General features: G+C 38.8%; 1 protein-coding gene across 6 annotated transcripts in view; it reads left to right on the top strand.

Annotated features, from left to right (window-relative positions):
- Positions 1 to 19,450, top strand: part of CDC14A (cell division cycle 14A) — a 168,066-nt gene that overhangs the window by 24,324 nt on the left and 124,292 nt on the right. For 4 of the 6 annotated variants that reach the window (XR_005527732.1, XM_039228456.1, XM_039228455.1 and 1 more), the window contains exon 4: positions 10,214 to 10,306. The exons of 1 other annotated variant lie outside the window; for it this stretch is intronic. Coding sequence is in view for 4 of the 5 variants with exons in the window: in XM_039228456.1 (XP_039084387.1) it covers positions 10,214 to 10,306 (93 nt within the window). In the remaining variant the exon portion in view is untranslated. Of the gene's footprint in view, positions 1 to 10,213; positions 10,307 to 11,720; positions 11,739 to 19,450 lie in introns of those variants that run through there. One more of the 6 variants, XM_039228458.1, reaches the window with a different exon arrangement.

The raw sequence follows: 19,450 nt of genomic DNA, 5'->3' as shown, positions 1-19,450 counted from the left end.
TGGATCACTCCTTGTTCTTTATGACCTTGTTCAGGCACCACGGCTTCTAGGAAGCATCTCTGTGTCCTTCTGAACAAGGTTGGAGGTGCCTCCCATTTGGAGATCTTTGTTATTGATGAATTATAATTCCCTGTTTACGTTGCTCTCCCTCACTAGACTATATGCTCCTAGCAGATGGAGACATGTCAAAGAATTTGGTGGCCCCAGTGCCCAGCACAGGGTCACCAGGCACACAAACTTCTGTCGACTTATCACGATCCTTGACTTACAGGTTCTCTTTTATCTTTGTGTCTTTGGAGGTTTCAGCATTCTCTGCCCTCACTATTTACATCCTCACTTCGCACTGATTTCATAATCCTGTGCTGTCTCACTTTTGCTTTTCTTACCCTGCTGAAACTGCTCTAGAGATATCTTAAAGACCAGATCTGATGGTGTTTACTTGGCCCTCAAACTCTACTTCCCTGAATAATTTGGCACTATTTTAACTGATAACAACTTCTTAGAATACTTCTCCTGTGTGGCTTCCTAGCTCTTTTAGGCAATGTCTTATTTTCTACTTTGGCAATTTTTATTTCTTCCAGTAAAGCTTTTATAACTTTTTTCTCTTTCATTTGCTACCTTATGTAGATAGGTAGTATTTTGCAGTACATTCTGTTCCAAATCTAAATTTTTAATTTTTATATTATCAAAAGGTATTTTTTTTTCAAGTTGATGATTTGAGGCAGTGATTTATTGCTATTTTGTGTGTGTGTGTGTGTGTGTGTGTGTGTGTGTATGTATGTGTGTATCAATATGCTTCTAATCCCAGGGACTTTCGCTTTAATTATGTTGATGAGAATGGAAAATTATACAGCAAACATCTACTTAGTTTCAAAAACCAAAGGCAGAAACCACCATCACCAACAAAAAAACCTGTTTTTAAACATTTTAAATTATATTTTAAAAAATTGTAAGTACTAAGAGGTATGCAGTAATAGGTTGTGTTTACAATTTCTGGTCACTAGTTACTATAATGAGGGAGATAGTCCAAAAAAGGAAGATCTGTTGCAATGAGAACAATTAGCAAAACTGTGTATGCTGTTTAATGTGAAATGCCATCAGTGATCGGTAGGTTAGACCAGAACTTGCTAATTTGGTATTTCAAGAAATCCATAAGTCCCTGAAGTTATATGTAAAATTTTGTATGTGTTTATATTTTCTTCTTGGAAGATTCATAACTTTTTAACAGATTTTTTTAATGTTTACTTTTGAGAGAGAGAGAGAGACAGAGACAGAGAGAGAGGAGCAGAGAGAGAGGGAGACAGAATCTGAAGCAGAATCCTCAGTAGAGCCTGAAGTGGGGCTGGAACCCACGAACCATGAGATCATAACTGGAGCTGAAGTTGGATGCCTACCCGACTGAGCCACCCAGGCGCCCCTTAACAGATTTTTAAAGGGATTCTTGGCACAGACAATGGTAACAACACTGGGCTAGGATATACAGGCTTCTAAAAGGGAAGAGTGTTCTGACAAGAGATAGCATAGTGATGTTAAAAAAAAAATACCTTCTTTAAACTTGGTCATTTAAGAAAATCTTTCTTTTAAGTTGTTTTTTTTTTTTTAATGTTTTATTTATTTCTAGGAGAGAGAGAGAGAGACAGCATGAGCAGGGGAGGGTCAGAGAGAGAGGGAGTCACAGACTCTGAAACAGGCTCCAGGCTCTGAGCCGGCAGTCAGCACAGTACCCGACGCGGGGGCTTGAACCCACGAACCGCGAGATCATGACCTAAGCGAAAGTCGGACGCTTAACCGACTAAGCCACCCAGGCGCCCCTTGTCATTTAAGAAAATCTTTCAATGACTGATACAATAATATGAAAGTGATAATCTATGATCGAACTAGCTTTTCCTAAAATGGTCAATACAGTCTTAACTGCTGATTTCACTTTTCCTCTGAGAAACCTAAAATCCTCAGTCTGAAAAAACTAAGAGCATCACTGAAAAAAGGGGACATTTTCTTTTTTTTTTTTTTTTTTTAAATACTTGCTCTTATGAATCAATGGGACAATTATAGTAATCTTGAGGACTGTTTTTTAAAAGCTTTAAAAGAATATTGACAGAAGTGTAATTTTAAAGGTACAAAACACCCCACATAGACCTTTCAGGGTAAAAGGAGAAGGGGGTGTGGCCTGGTGAAATGGACAATTGTATTAAAGCCCTGAGTACCTGGCAGATGGTGGGGGCTCAGGGAATGTCCTTGTTGCTGAGGGAATCAGTGCAGTAATCCTATCCGGTAACCAGGCACCTGCCAGTGTATCAGGTAATTGTACACAAGGACTCTTTTGATATAATGATCAGACCACCCTCTTATTATAACTACAAAAACATGTTGAGATTTCCTCATGAGGTTATCTTCTATTTCAGGTTCATGGGCTTTGGGTGGGGGGGGGAAGAAAAGCAAGTGATCCTGGAGACAGACAGTTCATGTAGTTTAAAGAGGTATCAGGGGCTCTAAAGCAGTGTTAATTCCCACAGGAGTGGGCATACGTAGAGTTTGCAAGGCACAGAGTACTTCCTGATTCCTTCAGAGATTCTCAGGCAAAAACTTCTTTAGTGGAGAATCCCCAGATGCCTTCCGCCAAATCTTTATGCGCAACTTTTCTCTGACATTTTGATCTCTGCTGTGATCATATGTGCCATTTCATCAATGAAACGTACTGGGTTTGAAATAAAACGGGACCACACAGACACACCTTTTTCTTTTTAAAGAAACTACTCAACCTATTTTGTTTTAGCTCTAAATAAAAACATAAACCATATTTTGTTTTGTACAGCCAAAGAAAATTTTCAAGAATATCCCTTTCCTGGGAAAGTTGGAGGTAAAACATGTAGAGGTCATGGCTGCTGACAGGAAGACCTGTTCATTTTATCGCTTTTGCAATGAGATGACAACTGATTGCTTTGGAGACGCTGATTGCTGCGGCCATTACTGGGCTAGCCTAGTCACCTGTAAGAGAATGATGCCTTGGGCCCCATGGTCCCCATGCTATAATCTACTTAATCTGGGCGCCATCACTGGCAGAGCTTGCTTGTTTAGGGATGTGCATGGGCTCTTTTTTTTTTTTTTAATTCAAGAGCATATTATCCAGGTCACATTAATGTCTTCTTAGCTCCATCAGGCTGATTCACAGAGATTAATTAAACACAGTGTTCTAACCAAATGATTTGAAGATTTTACTTTGGAGCATGGCAGACAACTGTCCTGAAGGTCTGCTTAAAAAATCTGTTGTTCTAAATGATGTATTAGCTCTTGTTTTTGCTTTTTTGGTATGTTTTGTGGGGCTTTTTTTGGCTTTGAGCTGAATTGCACCATCTTCCACCACCTTTCGTTTTGGAATGGTTGAGTAGCTTGTGGTCCTCTGCCCTGAGTGCTGAACACATGCATGGTTTGTTATCTCACTGCCATCCGAGGAGAGCCTGGGCTATTTGTGATTCGTGGAGCATGTCAACATCTTCTTTTCCGAGTTGCCATGGCTGGTTTTTCTCCAGGAGCGAGCCTCCAGAATGCAACCTTTCACATAGCTCTCCTTTCTGAGATAGAAAACCTCTGTCTGGGGGCAATACCCTCATCTTAATTTGTATTGTTCTCTTATAACAGTTGTCGTACTTTGGTTTACAGCTACCATTAAAATGTTTATATGCTAGAGTGCATGCTTGTCATGATTTACATAGCAGTGGTAAAACTCTGAGTCTCAGGTAAGCAGTCCAGGTCTGGAAATTTCTATAAGTTCGATTATATTAATGGATAGATATTCAATACCATATTCTATCTTTTATCTAGTGTTTACCTTGCTACATGAAATAAATGACTATACCTGTAATTAAGATCATTCCATGGCTCCCAGCTATGCTGTGAATGCATCCTAGGTAGTTCTTCTCTTTTGTTTGTAAAAGCCTTGGCCAGTACCTCCCCCTTGGTTAACATCAAATATTCATTCTACTGGAATGCTTATGAGGCTGGAGACTGAGGTTCTGCTCCCCTTTTACTACATTGTTCAGCCCTGTGTTTGGCACACACCAGCTGCTCCATCCACACTGACAGAAGCCATAGGATGTCTGTCAGCCACAGGAGCCCAGCACGCAGATGCAGCAGACTGGTTGCCAAGGGGCTGCATTGAGTTTACTGATGTTTTCTTAAGCACGCATGCTCTGTAAACATTTTGAATTCATGGTCAACATCCGTAATTTATAAACATTTCCATTTAATTCTGGAGTTTTGGCTTCTTCTCCATATTAAAGTGTGTGATAATGGGCTTAGTTTCCTACACAAGAGTAGGAAGTTAGAGCTAAGTCTGCTTGGGATAGGGCATGCTTTTCTGGTTTACCAGCTGACCCACTTCAAATTCTCGGCCCCAGAGAGCATCTGAACTTGGACCCTCTGGAATAATGCCATTTAAGTCAGCTCAGTTACTGAATCATTAAAGGATCTTGTTCCTAAGGTGTTATCATCTGGAGTGCAAGAATTTACAAACTGTGATACAGTTTTCTTAGGAATCTGGGGCAATGTGTCTTTTATAACATGCTTTTAAAAGGCATTTAGCATGATTAAAGTTCCTAAGAGAATTTAAATGTCTTTTGGGGCTACTTGACCAAATGGACAGTGTTTTAGGAGCCACACACAACATTTCCAGGGGTGGACGAGTCACATTTTTATGCAGTAGCATAGTGGATTTCAGCGTGCCATCCCTGGACCATCTACATCAGCATTAGTGAGGAACTTGATAGAAATAAAATTCTTGGGCACTGGTCAGAAACTCTAGGGGTGTGGCCCAGCAATCTGTATTTTAATAAACTCTCTATGTTACCCTGAGCCAGTCTGCTAACAGGATGAAAATAATAACATATAATTTAGATTGATATTTTTTATTTCTGAAAAGTTTTAGTGATACTGATTAATTCAACCAATTCTGTTGACCTGAGAATTATTTAAGTTTTGAACCATGAAACTTAACTGTGGCCTTGTAATTGAGATTTACACAAACCATCAAACTCAGTGAGAGATTTCTGAATTTCTTCCGTCTATCATGTTTGCTGAGAGAACTCCACTCTCTGTGATCCGACATAGGAGATACTGGCCAAGCATGGTAATCAAGGAATTATCTTGATTCCTTATGTTTGACTCCTGGCTTATGTTCTCTTGGTAAAAGAGAGACACAGACTATTCATTATACTTCAGCCTTGCCCACAATCTCTGGTTTGGGAGTCACTCTGTGTCTGGTCAAATTGGATCCCTCTGGCACTGTCTCTGTGCTTTAGGAAATGACGGAGTGTAGCAATAAATGTTAGCTGTTGTTATAGAGGGCTGGCTGTGTCCACTTAAGAAGATTCCGAAGGATATATACTACATATATAGTGCAGTTGCTAGATAGAAATGTAAAATAATGTGGATGGGGGCTGCAGGTTATCATTTGTAATTGGTCATGTGCAAGAGCAAGCAACCAGGCCAGAGGTCTTAGCATTCCTTCTGTGACATCCCTGCCTTTATATTTAAGGCTATATGTATTTGTTTTTCCAGTGTCTAACCTTACTTTGATATTGTACGCAGTGTTTTTGTAATCTCTGAGCTTCTCATGTAAAGCCAAAAGAATTTGTAATAGAGGCGGTAGCTCACTGAAAGCCAGAGGGGATGGTTTAACCTTGCAAGGGCTCTCCTTGAATGGCCTCCAGCATACCCGACCACAGACAAGTTGGGCCAGAGTAAGGAAGAAGCAGTTCAGGTTGGAGGCAAGAAGTTCTCTTGGTATGGGGGCAGTATCCTAGAAAACATCTACTGGATCATTCCTACAATGGAATCCTCTTGTCTGTGGATGGTGCCTTTTTTTCCCTCCATGATAAGTTCCTCCATGAAAGATCTTAAAGATTTGCCAAAGGGTTCTCTAAAGGCACTTGAGTCATCACTGTCTCCAATGGATAGTATCATTTCTTCCGGAGTGCTTTAATATGTAGTAGGTTGGGTTTTTTGTTGTTTTTTTTTTTAATTTTTTTAATGTTTAAGTAGGCTCTACACTCAGCTTGGAGCTTGACCTCACAGCCCTGAGATCAAGAGTAGCACGCTCCACTGACTGAGCCAGTCAGGCACCCCAGTAGGTTGTTTATAAAATTTATTTTATTTTTTAACAGAGGGACATGTTTAATACTTGAAAGTAGAAAACATTAGTTTGTGTACATCAACCTAATCATACAGAGCATTAGCTAAACAATTGGCAAAATGTTGTGTTATCCCTGAAAAAAATTGTTTTGAGTAAACTCTATGCCCACCCAATGTGAAGCTTAAACTTATGACCCCCAAGATCAAGAGTTGCATGCTCCACTGACTAAGCCAGCCAGGCACCCCATCCTTGAAATTTTTTATTCCAGTAACCCTGTTATCTGCTATGTTGAACAGCATTGCTGGTGTAAGACTGGGGCATGGTGACCTATAAGGGGGAGGCCTGGCCGTGGCAAGGCAGAAAATGAGGACCAGGCCAGCATGACATAAGATTTTTCTCTGTTATCATTTACTTTGAATTCGCTTTGATTCCTTGAGTGAGAACACAGCCTCTGAGATCTGACCTGGGAGATATTGGCCAAGCTTCACTAAGTGGATCATTTTTTGACTGTAATGCTTTTGAGCCTTTACTGAGAAAAACAATTGAATTCCAAAACCCTCGAAGCAAGGTAAATGCTAGGAGCTTTAAATTGTTTTCCAAACAATTAGATAGAAACGGTCTATCATTTAACTGATGTCAAAAAGTTAACTATTGTAATGTACAACATGGTGATTATAGTTAATAATACTATGTGTTATATTTGAAAGTTGCTGAGAGAGCAGATCCTAAAGGTTCTTGTCACAAGAACTTTTTTGGACTTGTGTATAGTAATGGATGTTAAAACCTATGTTTCCATCCTCTAGGCAGCTTCTAGTAGGAGATATTTAAAAAGAGTTAAAATTTGTAGGTATATTTTATGAAGAATATTCTTTATCTGATGTAATTATTGCAAGCTTGTAAAGTTTAAAAGATTCTAAAGTCCTTAAAATTTTAATTTGCATTATATTTACTTTAACAAATTTATAGGTTTATACTGAAAAGAAAGTTTCCTTCAGAATTTCATTCATCCTGTAGCTTCACGGTTTCTGATGCAGGGTGCAGGGTGGTCTCTGCATTCCAGATACTTTAGAATAAGAGAGCAAAAGCAAAAACCAAGCAAGTGCAGAAAGTTTGAAAGCAGCTAAAAACACTACTGGTGACGGAAGCACAGCATTACGAGTTTGTCTCCTTTGGCAAGTAGATTTGTAAGATAAATTTAATTCCACATTATTAAATGATAGTAATTGTTTGTTGTGAAATCTAAATTCTTAGTGGAAAAAGGCATCAAAGCAGATAATCTAAATGTCAGGATCCATTGTGGATATTTTCTTCCCCACGTGTTTTAGGGAACCAGGAAATGTAATGAGTAAGAGGCTGGGAACCAGAGCTGAGCCCCTTAGGCTCAGCCTGATTCTGTTTAAAGCAGTCTTTCGGTGTTTGGGATTAGACACCATAAAATATGCTTAGGTCTTAAATGCCTTGACTGTCCTTTGGGTAAAACAAGCCTAACTTATTGATGGAGAACAAGAAGTGGCAAAAACAAAGCAGAAGACATACTTGCAACAAGCAAATAATAAAATAACAAAAGGCAATGCCCAGTAGACAGTAGTCTCAAATTGAGAAAGCAAGGAGACAAGTGTTGGCACCATTCATAGTGACCTTGAAGTCCTTCAGATAACTTCAGTGTTTTGACTGAACTGAATTGAATAAAATGTACTTTTTAAAGCTTTATTTCACAGGGATATTTTACTAAGCCTGCCTGGAAATAAGGACTTTGATAATGAGACCCACTTTGAGGCAAACATTTTTCAAAGTTCAATGTATAATTTGTTTTTAATGTTTATTTTCGAGAGAGAGAGAGAGACAGAGAGGGACAGAGTGCAAGCAGAGGAGAGGTGGAGAGAGGGAGACACAGAATCTGAAACAGGCTCCAGGCCTGAGCCATCAGCACAGAGCGCAATTCTGGGCTCGAACTCACGAACCATGAAATCATGACCTGAACCAAAGTTGGACACTTAACTGACTGAGCCACCAAGGTGCCCCTCAAATTAAAAAGAGTAGTGCCATTTTCAGAACATGTGATTCTGGGTTAGGAAAGAAGCGCTTGCCTTGGGGTGGTGATGGCTTCCAGGCTCATTGCCGGGATACAGATAGCTGCATTTTCTGTGGTTACATTAAAAGCCAAAATGTTGCAATTTCATGTAGAATAGACTTCAGAATTTGAAGAGTTTCTTTCCTTAAAGAAAACAGCAGGGTGAATGAAGAAAGGTAGGTAGGTGAGCTCTCTGACATTTTTATTTTATTTATTTTATTTTTTGTTTAAAAATGTTTTTAAAACGTTTTTATTTATTTCTGAGAGAGAGAGAGAGAAAGACAGAGAGAGAGAGAGAGAGAGAGAGAGTGTGTGTGTGAGCAGGGGAGGGTCAGAGAGAGAGGGAGATATGGAATCTGAAGCAGGCTCCAAGCTCTGAGCTAGCTGTTAGCACAGAGCCCAACGCAGGGGTCGAACCCACGAACTGTGAGATCATGACCTGAGCTGAAGTCAGAGGCTTAACTGACTGAACCACCCAGGTGCCCCAGTTTTTAAAGGGACTGCAAAAGCAGGTATTCTGTGCGTTGTGGTCAATGTGTAAGGTATAGAACGCTGCTTTTACAGTCAGTTTGAATTCATAGACAAATATTGAAAGGTACCCATGTATCTGTGTTTTGAAAACCATTTGTCAAAATACTGTAACTGTTTTGAAATATGAAGAAATTGAGCAGATTTCATTTAGTTGCATCAGTGTTCTTGTTGTTTTATGTTTGAGTTTGCTTAATACTTTGATTTCATTTTAACAGATCTTTTATTTGCACACTTCTTGTCCTATTTAGCATGTATGCAATATACTGAGTTGCTTATTTTGGATTTAGCTGAATACGTGAGGTTTCAGCATATTGCATGGCATATAGCAGGTGCTTTAATAAACTGTTTGTTTGAATCATGAATTTAACGTATGGTTATTGCATTAAGATGTTTGCTGATATGACATTTTTGATGGTTTATTGTTTCCCATTAACCATTTATTGTCCTATAATTAAAAAGGGATCTTTATAGAAGATTCTAGAGAGAAAATATTAGTATTGGTGTTCTGGCTAATATAGGCATTTGAGAATTTTAGAACAAAATAGACCGATTGTCACATTTAAAAATAAACTGTATAATATGAAAGGTAAAGATAACTTTTCTGGAACTGGGTATGGTATATAGAGAAAGAAAAAGGATGAATAATTACTCAGCCATAAAAAAGAACTTACCATTTGTGGCAACATGGATGGACCTAGAGGGTATTGTGCTAAGTAAAAGAAGTCAGAGAAAGACAAATACCATATGATTTCACTTATATGTGGAATCTAAAAAACAAAACAAATGAACAAAGAACAACAACAACAATAACAAAACAAACCAGAAACAGATTTATAAATACAGAGAATGATCTGGTATTTGCCAAAGAAGATAGGGGTGGGAAGCTGGGTGAAGTGAGTGAGGAGGATAAAGATACAAACTTCCAGTTAAAAAAACAAATAAGTCATGGAGATGAAAACTATAGGGTAGGAAATATAGTCAATACTAATGTAATAACGTTGCATGGTGACACATGGTGACTACACTTATCATGGTAAACACTGTGTAATCTATAGTACTGTTGAATCACTATGTTGTACACCTGAAACTAATATAACATTGTATTTCAACAATATTTCAATAACAAAAATTAAAAAAGAAAACAGGATGACTAGAATTTGCATGTAAGATTTAGAGTGAATCTTCAAAAATGGTTCCCACTAATAAAGATGCCAATAATTTAATGATTTCCCATTGTATGTCTCCCTTCTTGGAGAGAAATGTTGGTTATATCATCAAATCTGCAGCATGACTGGGCTGTAGAAAGTCAGAACCATTAACCCTCCATCCCTCAACTATGCTCGTGTACAATTGCCAGAGAAATGAAAGTTGAAAGTTGGTAGATTTCACTGAGTGTGACACACATTGGAAGTTGAGATGATGTATACCTACTGTATATTTTAACTCTGTCTCTATGGTTACACTCTTTTATTCCCTCTTTTTAGTCATACAGTTTATCAAGAAAGAAAATAGTGCACTACACCTGTTTTGATCAGCGGAAAAGAGCAAATGCAGCATTTTTGATAGGTGCTTATGCTGTAAGTACTTTTTTATGATTATTTTCCATAATCAGGCCAATGGAATGCTAGCACAGTCACATAAAATCCAGGCCACTTTTTCAGTGGAAGTGGGAGATGGTGAAAATTATTAGTACCCTGGGAATTGATATGGAATGGAAAGTGAGGACTACTATCCATGGGCTGTTTAATTCTCAGATTTTATTTGCTAGTATCTAATGACAGAGTCTCAGACCGCAATGGGGAGCTTGGATCCCACAGCTGTATTGGTGTTTTTAAAAAATGAATATCTAGAAAGACTATTTCCAGGGAAAAGAATATATAGTGGCAGATTTAAAAAAATTTTTTTAATGTTTTATTTATTTTTGAGAGAGAGATGGAGACAGTATGAGCAGAGGGGGGTCAGAGAGAGAGGGAGACATAGAATCTGAAGACAGACTCCAGGCTCTGAGCTAGCCGTCAGCACAGAGCCCAATGTGGGGCTCGAACCCACGAACTGCTAGATGATGACCTGAGCTGAAGTCAGATGCTTAACCGGCTGAGCCACCCAGGGACCCCAGTGACAAATTTTTAAAGACTACTGAGGTGTTCCTTTTTTGCATAAGAAGAAATCCTAGATTTCATGGGGAAGGATTATTATGATTATTATTATCAATCCATTAATCTATATACATGTTTGCAGTAGGCAAACCAAATAGAAGTCTGCATATATTGCACTTCCCTAATAACTAGACAAAACTTTCCCAGAATCATTTTGATTGCAAATTTTGTTCTCTGTAAGCACTAAAACGTAAATGTGAGTTCCACGTAAATGTGCTACAGCGTTTTGGTGTGAATATTTCTAACTTTTCTATATGTACTGGGATTGGCCAAAAGCTTGGAAGGCAGAAGCCCACCAGGGCTTATAAAACTCATTTGTAACCTGTAATAACTTTTTAGGGACAAGTGTGGTGTCCACTTAGGAATATGCTGGTTGAAAGGCTGGGGAGAGAGGTGTCATTTCCCATTATCCATGGTGGGGGGGGGGGGGTCTGTGCTTCTCTGAAGCCTGGAAGCACACTGCTGTGTGAGCTTTCAGGAGCCTCTTTCTGAAGATCCTGATGGACAGAGGCATCAGCTACTATACCTCACACTCTGCCACATCAAACCGAAAGCTCTAGGGGAAAAAGCCCAGACAGAGGTGGTGTTAGAAAGACTGTCAGCTGTTGTAGGGTGTAGGCTGAGAATAGTTGCAGGGCTGGCATCCTGAGTGTAGCCTGGGACCTTGTTTCCAGGGCTGAGATGCCCAGCTCTGGCCAACTTTTCTCCCCGTGGTGTGGCTACCGCAAAGCCGTGGGTCATCGCTTGTGGTACTTTTCTTTCTCATTCTGTAGGCAGCAGGGTATAATATAAAGAATCATGACTAAGAATCAGAAAAACATTTCTTCATCCTGAAGTGGCTCTGGGATGATGGGTAAGCCACTTTATCTCTCTTTGGCTTATTTAGTTTCCTTATCTGTAAAACGATAGGGTTGGATATAATGACCTCTAACTTTCCTTCTGATTCTGAGGATTCAAAGATTATTTGTAGCACCAGCCAGGCCATTGCTTTTGTTTTAAAGGCACACATGAAAAGCTGGCTGTTGGCATGAAAGCTCAGTGAAGTGCTGGTAAGCTGAAGGAAGCAGGCGTGCTTATTTTTCACTTTACGTTGATAATTATTACTCATTTGAGACCGATAATTGACACTGTGTTTAGAATATGGAGAGCCTGTAATAACCTCTGGATTCAAGCCATGTAAACAAGGGTGTCTTTCCTGAGGGGTTTGGTGATGGCTGTGTGAACACGTTCTCCGGGAGTCCTCTGTCAGAGGGATTGCCATCCAGAAGAGATCATCTCCTGCTCACTCCTTTCCTTCCCCTCTTCCCCGCCCTCTCCTCTTCCTCTCTCCTTTCCTTCTTCATGCCAGTTCTTCCTGTTTCTGGCGTCATCTTTAATTTTATCATGGCAACTCTCGAGTTTTGAAAGGAAGTTCAGTCAGAATAGATACACTGAGCTGGGGATAAAATACATCAGATGCAGAAGTTTCCACTGCTTTAATGCAACCAAATGAAGGAAAAGCAGTCTCAGCGGGATTGAAGAAGTGCTGAGGGCAGCATGAGTTGCCTTATAGCTAGTTAGAGAAGCAGTGTAAAGTCATTATTTGTGTACTGTTCATTTCCTCATTGATTTTGAAATGGCATTCCCCAGAAAGCTTTTTGACACAACACTTAATAAAAATGAAAACCAAGAATTGTATTCTTTCCTTAAAGAGAATTTTATGTGCCTACTTTGTATTGTGCATATGCATTTAATTTTCGGCACAAGTCTTATAAGAGAGTCCGTAATGTGCATTATACATATGTTTCAGCGAAGTTACACCTATATAAATTGTTGCTGTTTGGATCAGTCATAGTCTTTTGGGGGACTCTTCCTGTTAAGGTCAGATATCCAACTGCGTGTTTATATCTCCACATTATAGATCTCCACGATATCTCATATTTACCTTGGCAAAACAGAACTTTTGATTCCTTTTCTCCGTGAACCTGTTTGTTCCCACAGTCATTGCCTTTTTAGTAAATGGACTGCCTTCAGCGACTTGCTGAATCCAAGAATAGTACATTTTCATTCCTCCCGTTTCCTCTTCCCACATTATACTCATCAGTAAGCTTGGTCAGCTCTGCCTTTAAAACATATATTGAGTCAGAATACTTCTTTCCATCTCTGTTGTTATTCTCTAGCTCCAGCCACTCTCTCTGCTCATCTGGTTGACCACCAGAGCGACATACATTGTTTCCTTTGTTCACCCTTGCCTTTGTTTAATCACAGCTGACACACAATTGTCAGGGTAATCTTTTAAAAATATAAATTAGATCACTCATGGCCCTGTTTCAAATCTGTCTAATGCTTACTCACTGTTCTTGGCATTAGATTCAACCTCCTTACCAATGCCATTAAGATCCTCCCTGATCTGGCCTTGTCTACATATGTTTCAGTGAAGTTACACATATATTCTATGTTCTCCTGGCTCAGGATGCCCCCATCACACTGGCCTTCTATGAAAATCTCAAGCTCATTCCCACTTGAAGGCCAGGATAGTTCTATTCTCTCGGTCTAGAGTGTTTTTACTTAAGACCTTTGCTTTCCTGATTCCTTATAATAATCACTTCCTCAGAAAGACTTCCTTTCAAGTTTTACTCTGTCGCCCCCCGCTTCAGTCACCCTTTAGTTCCTTGTTGTTTTATTTTCTTTACAGTGCTCTGCTATTTGAAATTATCTGATTCATTTATGTATTTACTTATTTATTGTCTCTTTCCTAGACTAGAGGGTAGGGACCTTGTCTGCTCCATTCATTGCTGTGTCTGGGAGGTGATAAAACACTTAACAAGGGGTTAGGCCCAGGGATTTACCAGTTGAACTCGAAGCTGGCCACAATGGAGCCTTCCTGTTATGCTGAGTCATGGGGAGGTCCAGGTTAGGGGGTGTCCCAGGGAAGAGATGAGGTGGCCCGTGCGGAGGGGCATGGCATGCTGTGGGCAGCAGCTGTTAACCCACTAGTATGGAACTATTTCAGTATTTGAACGCTGCGCATCAGCTTAGAACTGTGCCTGGCACATAGTAGGGGCTCTGTAAATATCTACTCAGTGAATGAATGATGAGATGACAAAATATGAAAGAAGGAAGGAAGGTAACTTCTTCTAGGTAACTTCAGAGGGAAACTGCAAATGATCAAATTGGACATAAAAGGTGAAGTGGTATCTTATTACCAGAATGCTGTGGTCTTGACTGAGCCAACTATGGCCTTTAAAGATGCAGATTCAAAGCAGAGATGAGAGCCCAAGGCAGTACCTGTTGCACAAAAGTCATATCATCACCTTGTCTTTTGTTGTTGCTGTCGTTGTTTTAATTTTTTCTAATGTTTATTTGAGAGAGAGACAGAGTGCCAGTGGGAAGGGGGAGAGAGAGAGAGAGAGAGAGAGAGAGAGAGAGAGAGAGAGAGAGAGGAAACACAGAATTTGAAGCAGTCTTCCAGGCTCTGAGCTACCAGCACAGAATTGAATGTGGGGCTCGAGCCCATGAACCTGAGATTGTGACCTGAGCTGAAGTTGGATGCCTAACCGATTGAGCCACCCAGGCATCCCTGTTGTTGCTTTTGATAAACTTTCCCCCCCAACTTTTAATATTGTGGTAAAATACATACAACATAAAACTTATTGTCTTAGCCATTTCTTCCTTTTTAATTACATTTTTCATTGACGTATAATTGACATACCATTATGTTATTTCCAAGTATACAGTGTAATGAGTTGATATTTGTAGATGCTGAAAAGTGATCACCATGATGAGTCAGGTAACATTTATCACCACACATAGTTTGGGAAACATATTTTTCTTGTGATGAGTCTTCATAGTACAGCGGTATTAGGTACAATTTGTGTTTTTCCTGTTAGATTGTGACTTTAAGTATGTCACACAAGCTTTTGTGGTTCTAGTTTCTTATCTCTAAGTGGGAGAGAGCTTTTTACATTTTATCTCCTAGAACTGTCATGAGCATGAAGAAGGAGATAAAATATGGAACATCATGTTCAGTGGGAAATCGACAAGCCCTTCTCTGTGAGTGATTCTAAAGCCAGGGTTGCTAGAATGAGGGCGGGCCCTGGACGTCACAGTGACACTGAACAGATAGATGACAGGCACCGTTTCAGGGAAGTCCCTACTCATGAAGCGTCTCTCTGTTGCTAAGCTGTGACGTTACACTTCTTGAGATGGAGGGCACAGATTTTACAAAGAGATCAACTTTGTCGGGAAGGTGTGTCCTTTCCAGGACAATACTCAGTGCCATTTTGGAGTTGGGAATTAGGGTGCTTGGATCATAGTGGCATCCACAGCACTTTCATATGAGTTTGAAGCAGATGGCCTTAAAAAGTTGTAAGCATACATTAACTAGGTTCTTGCTGCATGCTTACAGACCACATCCTCGCTTGCTACTATTTTGCTCTCGGTTCACAGAACCATGGTACAGAGGTCAAGGAGAATTTGGATGAGGCCTGTGATGACTGGAGGATGGAGAGAATAATATGTGTGCGAAGTTAGAATAAGTGTGATGGGTTAGCTTAGAAAATGACAGAGTTAAAAAATTAAGATTTCTTTTTCAATCCCCTAGATATGTGGAGGATGCGGAAGCAGAGGTGGTAACCACAATGTATTTTCCTTCACCCACGTGTTAAGTCCTCACATTGCTAAATAAGGGGTCTAATTATGGATTAACTGGGACAGGGCTGAGCCAGATGTCATGTCTGAATTAGAGATGACAAGGCTAACGTTTGTAGACTTTGTAATCATGTCTGTGTCTGCTATTTATAATGTAGACTACACTTAACACCTTAGTAGTTCTATTCTACGTCTAAGTCTACTACTAATTGCAGAGAAGCCATCCTCCACCTGGCGTAGTGGTTGAGAGCAGTGACCTTAGCAGAGCCACAGGCTTGGCCTTGAATGCACTTGTTAGTTTTATGTCTTGAGCAAGTTATTTAACTCTATCAGATTCCTGTTTGTGTTTTTTTTTTTTCATCTTTAAAATAGAGATAATAACACCCCACCTAACATAGTTGTGGTGAGGACTGGAGGAGGTCACCCTCACAAAGGTGTCCTGGGGCAATGCCTGGCATTTGAAGCATTTAGGAATGGCTGGCAGCTCTAGGCAGGAAAGTTGTGCGGCCTCCTGGAAAATGTTCTGAGCTGTTGTCTTACCTCCCTTGAAGAGCTGAAGCCTGTTCCTCATTTGCACCCCATTTTATATTTACATCCTTCTTTAGCTCAGAAACACTCAGATGCTTCTTCGTCTGTTGGTTGCTTGGGACACATCACCAGAAGATGTAGGATGAGGTGTTTTTGTTTGTTTGTTTTGTTTTGTAAGATGTTATTTGCATTTTAAAGGAAGAAACTGTCTGAACCAAGTAAATTCATTTTTGAGATATGTATTCAGCATTCTTTAGTTCAGTAAATATTTATTTAGCTCAGATGAGCTCTCTCCAGCACTGTGGTTTGCCGTGGAGAATATAAAGAAATGAAAAATAGAAAAAAGAATGAATACCTGGCTTAAAAAGGGGTACAGATGAGTAATAAATAATTGAAAAAAGTGTGCAGTAAGTTCCACATTGGATAAATATAAATCAACAAGTGTTTTTCCCACCCTTATCATACATGAGGCCTTGTTCTGAGAGCTGAGGATGCTAAGGCACTGAATAACATAACTCTGCCTTCTGGAGAGAGTTTAGGGACCAGGGTCAGACCTGAGGAGAGGGAGGGATCAAGGCTGACCAACCCCAGGCTGAGTTGGTGAAGGAATATTGAGGGGTATGAGAGGTAGCGTGTTTTCCTGGGGGGGAGAAGGCTTGGGAAATGATTAAACATATTTTAAACCTCTAGTTTGAAAAGGGGATAATTCAATGAATTTAATTGAAAAAAATTTTTTAATTTAAAAAGTGACATAACCACATCATAGAAGAAAAGTAGGAAAATTCTCCTGTGCTGACATCATTCTAAACATGAATATTCACTTAAGTATAATTGCAATGTCATTTTGTGAACCTTTTTTTGCTTGGTACATATGTTTGCCTTTTTGCTACTTAGATGATCAAATAATGTTCCATTTGGAGGACAAACCATTATTTGTTTAACATTTTAGATTCAGCTCAATTTTTTTTTATGATGTGACAAACACTTTTGGCATTATAAATGTTTCTTTTTGTGGATTTTTGTCTTTAGATTCCCAGAAGTGGGATTAATAGATTTTAAAAATACAAGTAGTTTTAAGTTCTTGCAGCATATTACCATATTTAAGCCAGTCTGCACTAAATTTGGTATTAAATGAAGTCTCCTCTCCAGTGTTATATATGTGTGTATATTGGGTATAAACATTAAATGTCTAGAAATTTAATTAGTGAAAATGATATCTCATTTTTTACTAATAATTTTTTGATTATTAATGAGATTTATTATTCCTGTAGTTTTATTTGTAGGTTTATTAACTTTCGAGTAGTCGGTGTTTTAAAATATTTAGGTGTTTCCTGTATTTGGATCATTACAAGTTGAAAAGTATCAGCCTCTTCTTTCCTTTAAGAAAATAAGTCATTTCTCTGAGTCTAACTTATATTAATAGATGTAGATCCCTAGAAATCACACCCATTAGTTCAAGTTTCTATATGAAATTAGAAAGTTCATATACCTTAAATTCTGTTATTTTATAATGGATATATTGATTAGTCAATACGTAGTGATCCACTGTATACAGAAAATTATATTCAGAGTATTATTTTTTTTGATGTTTATTTACTTTTGAGAAAGAGAGCGCGAGAGACAGACAGAGGTTCGAGTTGGGGAAAGGTAGAGAGAGAGAGAGAGAGAGAGACAGAATCTGAAGCAGGCTCCAGGCTCCCAGCTGTCAGCACAGAGCCCAATGCGGGGATCAAACCCACGGATCATGAGATCATGCCCTGAACCGAAATCAGATGCTTAACTGACAGAGCCACCCAGGTGCCCCAGAGTAGTAGTATTTAAAAATGCTGTATGTGTATGTGCTTAGACCATTGAAAAATGTTAAACCAGCTCAACTAACTCTGAATTTATGAGTTTGGGACAAGCATGTTAAGTTTTCTTTAATCTCTAACTCACAATTCATTTGTAAATTGCAGTTTCAGACCTATTCTAACTTGTCATCAAAAAGCTATAGTTTAAACAAATCTTATCTAAAAAGATAAGTGAAATCATCAAGAAAAAGTTTGGTTCAAAATAATAAAGGCATTTACCTTAAATATTTATTTAAACAGTAATATGTATGTCAGCTACTAGTGTTCTGTCAACCTCTGTGGCTTCTCGGTAAATCTAACAGATCGTGTTTGCTTCTGCTTATGGAAATTGTGGAGAGGAAGGGAGGCGTGGCACATGGCTGGGGTAGGGCAATTTCCTGTTTTGCAGTTCCTTCCTTTTATAGCTTGATAGACAAGAATGCTTTTGTGATATTACCTGTAAATGGGCCAGTCAGGCTTTTATCCTCATAGGCTTATATTTTTGGTGCTTTTAAAACAGATGAGGCTCCCTAAGATCATACAGCATTTTTGATTTTATACTCTTTGAATTTGGAACTTCTGTTAGTCCTCTACATATAGATAGAGCAATATTATCTTTTATTCAACCTCCTTGCATGTGACATTTAGCTGTGGGCTAGGAAAATCAGCTGTTTGCTTTTGCTTTTCATTTGTGAAAGATTTGTTTCTCAAGTTTAACTGCATGATTTTTTTTAAAGTTTTTTTTTTTTCTATTCTCTTTGTGGCATCCTGATAACAAGCTTCTCTGTGCTGTGAATAAGCTCACAGATTTATATACACATACACATGTGCACACATAATACACACATGCACTGTACTTAGTACTATCTATTTAAGTACTGATACACTATATGCTTACCACAGCTCACTCATGAATTTTTGAATCTTATTAGCCTTGAAAAGATGTATGCCTTCTCTGTGAAAAAGCTGATGTCCATTTGTTTCACTTATATACTGAATTAATGGGATGTACTTTTTTACTGCTTAGCATTGTGTATTTACTTGTTTATTATCTCTCCCTTCAAGGGAAGGAACTGTTTTGTTCCCCCACAGCAGTCCCAGAATATGGAACAGCGTCAGACACATCCCAAGTGCTCAGTAAATATTTGTGGTATGAATGACTAAATGTTTAGTTGATAAATAAATATTAATTACATTGAGAAAAACATTGATAAATAAAAGGTAACCTTCCACCATTCTTGAAAGATTAATATGGAGTAATTTAAAAGCTGTAGTACTTAAAACAGCAAGAATTGTAGTGTTTTGAGGCATTAGTTTATTTTTTTAAAGTTACTGAGTAAAACAAGGTGTTTTATGTAACTCTATACAATTGTAGAACTGAAATGGGCTTTGTTAATATGTACAACCATTTGAAATCAGTATCATGGATGGTAGTCTTAATTTTGGCCTCAGCAGTCTTTGTTTTTCTCAATGGGGGAAAATCCTTACTTATACATTAAGTAGTTGCTAATGAATGTCAGTAATTTTTTTTAACAGCTGTCCTTGCAATTTTAGGATAATATTCAGTAAGAAGTAACCC

Source organism: Hyaena hyaena, unplaced genomic scaffold (genome assembly GCF_003009895.1).
Source record: "Hyaena hyaena isolate Hyena2069 unplaced genomic scaffold, ASM300989v1 scaffold_32, whole genome shotgun sequence".
Lineage (NCBI taxonomy): Eukaryota > Metazoa > Chordata > Mammalia > Carnivora > Hyaenidae > Hyaena > Hyaena hyaena.
Note: the sequence above shows the minus strand (reverse complement) of the source record. Positions and strands in the feature narration are given on the sequence as shown.